The sequence below is a fragment of the Anabrus simplex genome, chromosome 1 (assembly GCF_040414725.1).
Source record: "Anabrus simplex isolate iqAnaSimp1 chromosome 1, ASM4041472v1, whole genome shotgun sequence".
Taxonomy (NCBI): Eukaryota; Metazoa; Arthropoda; class Insecta; order Orthoptera; family Tettigoniidae; genus Anabrus; species Anabrus simplex.
This window is the reverse complement of record NC_090265.1, coordinates 870,273,427-870,285,469: the sequence shown is the minus strand read 5'-3', so window position 1 is coordinate 870,285,469 and position 12,043 is coordinate 870,273,427. Positions and strand designations below refer to the sequence as shown.

Sequence of the window (12,043 nt, the reverse complement as noted above, 5' to 3'; positions counted from 1 at the left end):
TATCATTTCATTTCATCTGTCAGTCATTAATCATGTCCCCAGAGGAGTGCGACAGGCTTCGGCAGCCGGCACAATTCCTATCCTCGCCGCTAGGTGAGAGGTTCATTCATTCATTCATTCATTCATTCATTCATTCATTCATTCATTCCTGATCCGGTCGAATGACTGGAAACAGGATGCGGATTTTCATTTTGTACTATTAAAAGAGATCTTTTTGTTTCGAAAGGCTGATATGAATATGTAATATACTATAATGTAGCAGCTACTTTCCCGATATGAAAGATGTATATTGTCAATATATTTCAGGCATCTTCTTGTACGAGCTTCACTGCACTCTAATGGAAAAATTGCGGAGAATGTCCTTAACGGATGATGGTCTTAAGAATGAGACTCGGGTAAGTACCTTCAAATAATATTTTCTTAGATTTAAGACGCGCGAATCTCTGACATTCTGATCCATTGTTCACTTACTTAGTGACAGTTGTAGACTGTTTATAAGTAAGGCAAGTAATTACTTTCAGAACCAGAGAAGAAGTGCTGACACATTTTACTTGTTTTTTCTCCCCTTAACGTAGGATGACACTGTTCATAATTCATAATTCCAATGGCACGGGGCTGGGTGTTTGCGCTGTCCCCAACATCCCTGCAACTCACACACCACACATAACACTATCCTCCACCACAATAACACGAAGTTACCTACATATGGCAGATGCCACCCACCCTCATCGGAGGATCTGCCTTACAAGGGCTGCACTCGGCTAGAAATAGCCACACAAAATTATTATACCGTTTATAATCTGATATACTTGATGCGTCAATAAGAACGCGCACTCCAAATATCTCCAGACTAGTAATCCCGTGCAAAGCTTTCGCACTTCGCATTTTGCATTGCTTTAATAACTACTTTTAGGCATGATACCTTTAAGTTATTGAAATGCCACTTCAAGGTAAGGAATAACTGATTTCTAATAAGTCAATGCACTGAATCGGAAAGCACATCAGTTTAAAAAATCGAAAGAGAAGTGCGTCTGGAGTATACAGTCACAAAATGTACATAAACCAAACCAAACCTCATGGCGTAAAAGCCTCGAAGGGCCATGGCCTACCAAGCGACCACTGCTCAGCCCGAAGGCCTGCAGATTACGAGGTATCGTATGGTCAGCACAACGAATCCTCTCATCCGACGAAATGTGCATAGCAGATAAAAAGAAGGAAAAAGACTCGTGCCCAGGAAAATTGGACATTTAGCTAAGCAATTAAATACACTCTTAAGCACACTCTTGAGCTTAAAAATGTGCAAATATACCTATGAAGCCCTAAACGTTTACAAAACAACAATGTGCTTTACGTCGCACCGACACAAGTAGGTCTTACGGCGACGATGGAACAGCAAACACCTAGGAGTGGGAAGGAAGCGGCCGTGGCCTTAATTAAGGTACAGCCCCAGCATTTGTCTGGCGTGAAAATGGGAAACTATCTTCAGGGCTGCCGACAGTGGGGTTCGAACCCACTATCTTCCGCATGCAAGTTCACATTTGCGTGCCCCTAAGCGCACGGCCAACTAACCCGGTAATGTTTAAAAAACTTCTTTATATACATTGTCAGAAGTAAGTATACCATTTTTCAAATTTCAAGTGCTCTGGACATTTTCAGATTTCATACAGGGTGTTTCAAAACTAAATGGAAGAACTTCAAGAATGGATCCCTCAAATAGAGAATAAAAACATGTTTATGAGAAGTGGATCCGAAAATTCATAATCGCAGAGTTATACAAGCTTTGCTTGGCCGTCACACTCTCCTGACTTAAAGCCCCTGGACACTTAATGAATATCGTATATTCGACTGCTGTTGATGAGCCAACTCTCCGTGCTCACATTGCGGCAGCCTGTCACACTACACCGGGCATCTCTAGGGGTTTTGCTTTTGATATTTGATAAAGCCAGAATATAAAGATACAGTGATAGAGGGTGTGTTCTAGGGGTAATTTTTTTACATGCTATTTGTATGAGGCGTCGACCTAGGAAGATCTTTTGCCCCTACTTGCACCATATGTTAGGAAACTGCGTGTATTTTGTAAATTGCGGAAGTATAAAGTGCTGAATGTGAGGAAAGGGACGTTAAGGACGACACAAAAACCCAGTCCCCAGGCCAGGGATATTAATCATTTACGATAAAAAAACCCTGACCCGGCCGGGAATCGAACCCGGGGCCGCCGGAAGCGTTGCCACCTACACCGCGCGGCCGGACTCTAGGGGTAATTAGAAGAATTTCTTTTTAGGGAAACTAACACCGGATTCGTGTTTCAACTATGAAAGAATAGTGGAATGGCGAATTTGAGCCGTTAAAAAAAAAAAAAAAAAAAAAAAAAAAACCTGTCATACTCCCGGAAGGTAAAAGTCACAACCTAGGATTTGGATTCAAAATTCTCGCCAATTCGATTCAGTATCTCTTCATTTGTGATTCGATCTATCCATCTCACCTTCAACAGTCTTCTGTAACACCACATTTCAAAAGCTTCTATTCTCTTTCTTTCTGAGTTTGTTATCGTCCATGTTTCACTTCCATACAATGCCACGCTCCACACGAAAGACTTCAGAAACATCTTTCTAATTTCTATATCAATCTTTGAAGTGAGCAAATTTCTTTTCTTAAGAAAGCTCTTCCTTGCTTGTGCTCATCTGCATTTTATGCCCCCCCCCCCTTAGTTCTGCCATCGTTAGTTATTTTACTACCCAAGTAACAATATTCATCTACTTCCTTTAAGACTTCTTCATCTCCTAATTTAATATTTCCTGCATCACCTGCCTTCGTTCGACTGCACTCCATTACTTTTGTTTTGGACTTATTTATTTTCATCTTGTACTCCTTACCCAAGACTTCGTCCATACCATTCCGCAGCTTCTCGAGATCTTCTGCAGTCTCAGATAGAATAACAATATCATCGGCAAATATCAAGGTTTTGATTTCCTCTCCTTGGATTGTGATTCCCTTTCCAAATTTTTCTTTAATTTCCTTTACTGTCTATTCTATGTAAACATTGAAAAGGAGGGGGGACAAACTGTAGCCTTGCCTTACTCCTTTCTGGATTGCTGCTTCTTTTTCAAAGCCCTCGATTCTTATCACTGCAGACTGATTTTTATACAGATTGTAGATAATTCTTCGTTCTCGGTATCTGATCCCAATCACCTTCAGAATCTTAAATACCTTGGTCCAATCCACATTATCGAATGCCTTTTCTAGATCTACGAATGCCATGTACGTGGGCTTGTCCTTCTTGATTCGATCCTCTAAGATCAGACGTAAAGTCAGGATTGCTTCACATGTTCCTACATTTCTTCTGAAGCCAAACTGATCTTCTCCCAACTCAGCTTCAACTTGTTTTTCCATTCTTCTGTAAATAATACGTGTTAAAATTTTGCAGGCATGAGATACTAAACTAATGGTGCGATAGTTTTCACACCTGTCAGCACCGGCTTTCTTGGGAATAGGTATAATAACATTCTGCCGAAAATCGGATGGGACTTCTCCTGTCTCATACATTTTACACACTAAATGGAATAGCCTTGCCATGCTGGTTTCTCCTAAGGCAGTCAGTAATTCAGAGGGAATGTCATCAATTCCAGGTGCCTTGTTCCTATTTAGGTCTATCACAGCGCTGTCAAACTCTGACCTCAAAATTGGGTCTCCCATTTCATCAGCATCAACAGCCTCTTCTTGTTCCTGTACCTATTTCGGTAAAAATCAGATTCGGGCATGGTCCCCGAAAAGTGGTGTAGATTAAAAGGAAAATATTTTTTTTCCTTCTTTCCATCTGTTCGTTCTTTTAGCTAAAATATTTATTAAAGCAGGAACCTAAATTTGTCAAATCAAACTAACCAGGAGATATTTGAGGTGTACGTTCGTATTCACTCATCCTGAATGTCTTTCTTTTCTAGGTGCTTACAATTTGTGTGTTATTTATTTAATCTCTCACCATATTTTTCACATCGGAACTAAACAATTGATATAATTAATGTTATGTTTTGCTTCTACTTAACGTGTACTTGTACTTTCATTTTAAAACACCGCCCGCCTAATTAATGTGATAATACGAAGGCAAGTCAACATGTAAGTTCTTTTGGTAGTAAAATGGGTAAGGACAGTTCAAGGTGAAGCTCACTGATTTCATTTATTTATTTATTTACTTATGTACAATTCCCGAGGTGTTTTAAGCATTCGTCAAAGTGTAAAGTAAGTTTTTCTATTCTCTGACAATGCAAAGTGCAGTAGTACCCTGCTCGTTGAGCCATTTCATCTCTATAGTTCAGTTCTTATGAGTTTCAACTTCACATTTGACCGCTGCCTTTTGGTGGAGGCTAATGCTCGGTTTATTCAACCTCAGTTAACATTTAGCTAAAGACAAAGACACCTCCGTACAGGCCATGAAGGCCCTTGGAGGAGTGGAAGGTAAAGGCTTCCACCATTGTTAACCGCGGCACGTGATGGGGTAGAGTGGTTAGCTCTACGCCCGGCCACCTTTGCCCCCAGGAATTAACCTGGGACTCATTTTTGGTGTAGGCTGAGTGAACCTCATGGCCATATGCATAACATTTAACTGCATGTTAAAATAATTTAACAGTGAACTTAACCAAATTAGCATTTAATCAACAATCTTTTAAACTCTCAGTTAACTTAACTGTCCAGATTCAAGCAGTTAAATTCTCTGTTATCTCAAAATATGGCAGGTGCATTAGATGCAGAACTTCTGTATCTTGAATATTTGGAATATGACAGGCCTTTTTGAGAAATAATTAGAAACAGAAGAGATGATTTTCATACAGTTGTCTGAGTTGCTTGATCGTACGTTGGCTAACGTCAGTGTGCATATTGAATTCACTACAAATTTTCTGCCAAGCGTCACTTTTAGCTTTGAGAACGAATCCGTTAGTTTGCCTACTGTCTATAATAGGTATAGACTTGGAAATCATTTCCAAAAGAAGAGAAATTTGAACCACGCATTCTCTTCTCGGCTTTTTCATATTGGTCTACAAAGCACAGAAAATTCACGGCCAAGGCAATGTTGGCTACACGGGCCTCGGTTTACAGCTGTATTCAAATAAAAGAGCACCGAAGCGCGTTCAAAAACTGCATGGTTCTGCCACTGCCTTCTGGATTCTCACTGATCGTGATTCTTGTGTGAGTTAGCACCGCGTTAGTTAACAGTTCACAGGAAATGTTTGGATAAACGCAAGAATCTTAACATGCTGCTAAATTTTTAACGCTATGTTAACAAGTACTGCGTTAGTTTTCTTTTAGCTGAGATTGAGTATACAGGACTTAAGTGAATTAATAAATAGCTTAATAAATAGCGCGTTAGACTAGTTCCCGTTACCAGTGTTGTCGACCTGTCGCTTACTGGAGCCATTTGCTATCAGCTGTGTGTGGTATTGTGCTCACATCTTTTGGAAGCAGTAGGCCGTGTAAGTGCGGAAGACTGGGGTAAGGTTGCGAGACACACAAAGTCCGCGATAAGTGAAGCTTGGGAGAAGGAAAGTATCATAGACAATTATGTTGAAGATTTTATTATCTCGTTAGGGTCAAACGAGAGTGAAACTTCAACAGACGATAACAATGCCGGCAGTGATTCAGAAATGAGTGATATTCCCCTTGTAGGATTTTTTCCTTCCTTAGGAGATATTGAACCTACCAGCAACACGAGCTCTTCTAGGTGGTATGTAGAAATTTCATTTCATTTTCTCGCGTTTTATCTGTTCGAGCATTGATCTATTGTTATCTTATAGCATTATCCTAAATGTGTTATTTTTCATCTTATGTGAGTTATGTACGTTGCTATAAAGAGTAATTGATTCTGGACTTATATTCGGGAATACTCGTATACATTTACGTTCGTGCTATGTGTCGTGAATCAACTGTTTGTATTCGTACCAGTTTGGTACCACGGTCTAACTTCCGGTTAACTGTCAAGTCGAAACTCATAAAAACGAAACTATAGTAGATCTTCAATTGATTCTGCATCATACACCTGTTCTCTCCCCTGTGGGTGGGTGTGGTGGTCTACATCACGATATCTCTCGCTTGTCACGAAGGGGAAACCCCAGGGGCTCCCTACTTGGGAGTGTGGACTGGTGATGCGAGGACCCCTAGATCAGTCTGACATTACTTCCACTTACTTGCGCCAGGTTCCTCACTTCCAATTCTCCTAACCGACTTCTCTTGGTCAACTTGTGTCTTTTCCGTATCCCAAAAGTATTAAGTTTGTGAGACTAAAGGTGTATTTCTTTTTCACGGCATTCATGGACCTTAGGTTTATTTTGCCGATACCCTCATTTTTCGAAAGTTTGGAACTCTTACATTCTTCCTCTGTTTAGAGTTAAGGGAGGATGGCTTCCCAGTCGTGCTTCCTTTTAAAACAATAATCGGGGGATAGTGGGTTCGAACCCCACTGATGGCAGCCATGAAGATGGTTTCCCATTTTCACGCCGGGCAAATGTTTGGGATGTACCTTAATTAAGGCTACGGCTGGTTCCTTTCCATTCCTAGGCCTTTCCTATCCCATCGTCGCCACAAGACATATCTATGTCGGAGCGACGTATAGCAAATTGTTTAAAACAAAATCAACACCACCACTACCACCGCACCTGTTCCCTCATACTGGACATGTCTATCTGCGCTTCGTTTTTTATAGTCCTTGGGCCAAGTACCATTTTCCCACTTGCTGGACAGACATCACTTTCTCTCCCGTAGGTCTATACAGTGAATACTAGCAAGTTCCAGCTCTTTGCTCACAGAAAGGGAATCATTTTGTAAACCTCCTTCTGTGATCACTCTTTCAGTACCTCCACCAATTTCTAATTTTTGCCGCGCCAACTTTCTATTTCATTGGCATGTACACTCGACCGCATAAAAATTCGCTTTTGCAGAAGATGACTTTCTTTCAAAATCCTCTTGTATAAACTATAATTAACATAATGTGCAGGTGGTATGTTTCTAAGTATAATCCCTTCGACCACCGGCTACCCACAGTTTATGAATATCCTTGCGTTCTGAGAATGTATTAAATTAAGTATTTCTTTGGCGGACAATATTAGTGTGGTTGAGTGTACATCTGCGCTTAACTATCAATGGACCTACAAACTAATGAATACATAAGTTGCAGTGAGCTCTATTGGTTTGTTTCTGAGCAATAACATCGGGAACTTACTCTTTAACTTACTCTCGTATATCACATGCTCACCAGCTGGAAAACCGAATCATGTAGTACCTACTATGGGCGTGCGGTGAGATCGCCGGGCGAGCACTATAGGCGGGGAGAGAGGAGCTCCAGCCAGTAGTGTACTGGTAATCAGTATTGAAAACATTGATCATTTCACCTTCTGCCGCAAATAAGAGTTTTCAATTGTATCTTTTACCATCCGACGATCAAAATAATCTATTTCTGCTTTCAAGGACTCGGGTTGTGGCCGTTTCTTGCCCAGCCTGGACAAGATAACGCCCTCGTCACTATTACTAAGCTCATTTCTTATACGCCGTATTGTTCACTCTGAAGCATTGCAGTACTTCGCCGCTCTAAGTGTAGGGTTACTTATAGGCACAGAGAGACGTTTATTCTCAGCTTCATCCTCATATGACTTTATAATTCCTTCAAGTAAGTTTCTAGCCTGACTGTGAATTGTTTTACCCCTCGATCTCTTTGCCACTATATTACGGGTATATTAGACCTAGTTTGCTATGGTCTATAATAAGAACTAAAAACTATGAATGATACAAAAAGCAGCAATGAATGACGGCATATTACTTCCTACAACGCACTGATTACGCGACACTCTGCGAGATATCGAGGGACAGCGATTACAGCTCTGTCTAGCGGAGTGACCTGGAGTTAATGATTCTGTCATAAGAGCACGTGTATTTGTTTGTGGAGTTTTTGGCGATATTTATGCGTTTGCAGTAAGTTGACATTAGTAAATAGTAGCGTGTGTTATTCCATTATATCTCCTCCCAACATGAGTGGAAAGATATGTGCTGTGTTTGGCTGCAAATAACTATGAAGTGCAGAAGGATTCGCGGTCTTTCTTCCGTTTCCTTCGTGACAAGTAAATGTAAGCAAATATTGTGTTTGCCTACACATTCTTCAAGTGACACGAGAATTTTATAGTACTTCCTAAACTTATGACCTTCGCGACCCATATTTTAACTGGCTTAGAATAGAATAAGTTTTATTGTATAGTGCAGCAGTTAACTTTCAAATCCGATGTGTTGTTGTAGGTGCGATCTGTGGGTTTTGATTTAATTCAGGAAAATGCATGTGCATATATGTGTGGCTGCTTGTGTTCCAAGTTACCCCACTTGGAATGCCGAAATGCGTTGTCAGGCACTGAAGAAAATATGGGTGACTTAAGAAAAATCCATATTTTGTTGAAAAAAGATGATGATGCGAATTTGCTTTATCCTAATGTAATGGCAAGTATTGCTTATAGGGGAATTTTGAATGTTTTTGAGGCTAAATTTATAGATTTTTTCTTTCAGTAGGCTTCAAGTTAAGAGGAAAATTGTCCAGCTCTTAAATGTTAATTCATTGAATCATGTGTGTAAGGAATGTGCCGATATTGGTATTGACGAATGTCTTAATGTGATGATACAATGTTTTTAAATGAGAAAAAAGACAAATCTAGCCGTAAAAGTTCAGACAGGAATACTAAAGCTAAAAAAAGTAATGCATAAAGACCAAGCCCTTTCACAGCAGTCCATTTCACATCTTGATTATATGTCTAATTTCAGTCTTTAAATAATAACCTGTTAAATAATTCTTCATTCGTTTATCCAGAATTGCTTTACCAACTTTGAAATTAATATCTTAATAACACTTTCTTTCTAGATGTAATTTATTTATCCATTTCCGTATATGCTTTTCCATTGATATTTTAATTTAACGCGAATTTCTAGGTCACACCACTAGGAGCGCCACTTGCGAATTGTCCCCCATTTTAACAAGGCAAAATCCGGAAGTGTCGCGTATTGTCTCCACTGTATTTGTTCCCACTCACACGTCACCCGCAAGAGCTACAGAACACCTGGGTCGAGTTAGGAGCAAAGTCGGATGTGCGCATGCTCAACTCTGCCACTCCGCATGTCCCTCTCCCCGCACATGTGGTTGCCCGGCCATCCATTCGCGTGTCCATAGTACTTGTCTGTCACAATGCCGGCATAATTCCTTGATATTTATCACCAGTTTAACATTTCAACTCTGTTTTGTACATTCTTCTAGGACGTATTTCAGGAGGCTCTCGCTGCAATTCAAGAGGCAGTAGATATTTTCAAAGATGACAGCACAGCTCCCAGTGACGCTCGCCGTCGGTTGGAAGATGCTTTGAAATCAAGTTGGTCAGCTGTTCCTGCATAACTCTAAGAAACTTGAGAAAAACTTTTGTAACAATTTTTTGAAAGGCTGTTTTGAATTAGTCTCGATCATCAGAAGAAAATTTGTAATTTTATAAGATGGAGCTCTAGTTATACCTACTCAATAAAGTATCATACTTGAACAATGAGTTAAACTACTGTATTGTTGTTGTGTCATCATCATTAGACTGTGTTTTTTAGGAGCAAAAAAGAAAAAAAAAAAGAAAACGAATACTAGTTTTCGTGAACTTTTGCTTGTGCTCTATCTTGAACTAGCTATATTACCCGGTGCTGCCCGGGCATTTTATTGTTTCCTTTAGGTATTTTATTACCTGTTAATTATGTATGTTCGGTGCTCAGCCCTATGGCTGGTTGGATCCTCAACAGCTCCGCCATCAGCTGCCATAGATGGCCTAGGCATCACTGAAGAGGTGTATTAGGGAAATGAGGAATGAGGTAGTTTCCCGTTGCTTTCCTCACCGAGCCAGAAGTTGCTATTACATATCAGTCTGCCAAGCCCACTGAAATGAATGCATCATCCGACCCTATGAGCAAAATTTCACACCATTCATAGCGGGGACTGGCTGCATAAGAATGTCATTACTAGCATTGCTCATACCACAGTCACTTTCATATTGTCAAAGCCAAGGTTAAGACTGAGACAGATCAATGAACGTAACAAAATTGCTCTAGTCTATACCAGAAAACATAGAGCACTGTAAACACTAGGTCCCGCCAGCAAAGGCATCTGTTAATTATGTGTGATGAGAATTTTTGTAGATTTCGTTATTGTGACGTTGACTGATTAAGAAGTATTTTGTAGTTTAGAAGTTACTGTTGTGTTTAATTTCAAGTCTTACAGATTATTTTCTTTCTCGTTAATCAAACTAAATTCGGTAAGTTTGGGCATTTTCTTCATCACCACTTTTTGCCATGCCAGTGCAGCTGAACTGGTACTTAAACGGCATCCAGTGTGCCTCAGTAAAACTCAGCGACCGCGGAAACTATGGATTCGACGCTAATATTGGTCGTTTTCGATTCTTGTTCGTTATTCCCTCCCTTAGGTCTGCTAGATGGTGTTCCACTCCTCCAGTATCTTTTCGAGATAGTAATTCGTATTTGTATGAAGTTTGGTTGAGAGCTGTTCTGGAAGATATTGTACACACGTACATCTACAATTTTGGCAATTTTCTCTTTCAGAACTTTTACTTTTAGGATTTGTATTACTTATTTCAAGTGTTTTTTTTTTACGTTTTCACAATCGTGACATTGATTGATTGTTTATGAACTCTTTTGCAAATTTTTAAATTGAAATATTGTTATGTGTAGGCCTATAATTTTACGTTTTTGCTTCAAATTATTTTGTTTTGTCTTAAAGTGTTTCCTTGAGGCAGCCCCGATTGTCTGGGAAGTGTTGATCCTTTCAAACAGTAATGAAAATAACATACCGAGCTCGATAGCTGCAGTCGCTTAAGTCCGGCCAGTATCCAGTAATCGGTAGATCGTGGGTTCGAGCCCCACTGTCGGCAGCCCTGAAGATGGTTTCCCGTGGTTTCCCATTTTCACACCAGGCAAATGCTGGGGCTGTACCTTGATTAAGGCCACGACCGCTTCCTTCCACTTCCTAGGCCTTTCCTATCCCATCGTCACCATAAGACATATCTGTGTCGGTGCGATGTAAAGCAAATAGCAATAAATAAATAAATAAATAAATAAATAAATAAATAAATAAATAAATAAATAAATAAATAAATAAATAAATAAATAAATAAATAAATAAATAAATAAATAAATAACGTATTTACGCGTCGCATTATAGATATGATGTACACGATTCCAACTGTCACTGTGACTGTCACCAATCAGACGAGTGACACCGAAAACTGTGTAAACATCATTAATCTCGGTGAATTTGGACATTTTATTTATCACCCCTTCTGAATCACCATGCCGATGGGTGCTGAACTTGGACTAAAACGACATCCGGAATGTCACTATTCATCTCAGTGACCCCGGAAACTATGGATTCGACACTAATATCGGCTGCTTTCGATTATTCTACATATCATCTCCTCCCCCAGGGGTGTCCTATCCTTACAGTATCTTTTCGAGATAGTAACACATATCCGTACCGAATTTGGTTGAGAGCTCTGATGGAGTATGACCTTCAACTTAAAGTCGTCCGGAGTGTCAGTATTAATCTAAGCGACCCCGAAAACTATGGATTCGACAGCAATATTTGCCGTATTCGATTATTCTTTTAGTATCATCCCCTCCGACAGGGGTTAGGGGTGTCTAACCACACGTAATTTTATTTCTAGATAGTATAGAAAGTCATGTGTGCACCAGATTTAGTTAAAAGCTGTGCTGGAAAATAACACATACATTCATAATCTCGGTCATTTCGGACATCCTTATTTTTTCATCCCTTCTCAACCTCCATTCTTACTGGGTCTAAGGCATGAGTTAAACGGCATCCAAAGAGTCACGAAGTTAGGGGAGTCATGCCCCACAGTTGTTTGTTTGTTTGTTTGTTTGTTTGTTTGTTTCAAAGCTATGCTGGAACATACATTCATCCATAATCTAGGTTATTTTGGATATTTTCTTCTTCACACCTTCTCACCCCCGTGCCGATGCGGGTGAA

The 12,043-nt window shown here is 39.9% G+C and overlaps 1 protein-coding gene across 1 annotated transcript in view; it reads left to right on the top strand.

The window, feature by feature from the left end:
• The window catches only part of LOC136857322 (SET domain-containing protein SmydA-8), a 143,659-nt gene extending 134,256 nt beyond the window's left edge, over positions 1–9,403 (top strand). Inside the window, exons 5-6 of the mRNA XM_067135912.2 lie at positions 307–395; positions 9,269–9,403. Coding sequence (XP_066992013.2) covers positions 307–395; positions 9,269–9,403 — 224 coding nt within the window. The remainder of the gene's footprint in view (positions 1–306; positions 396–9,268) is intronic.
• Positions 9,404–12,043: the final 2,640 nt, after the last annotated feature.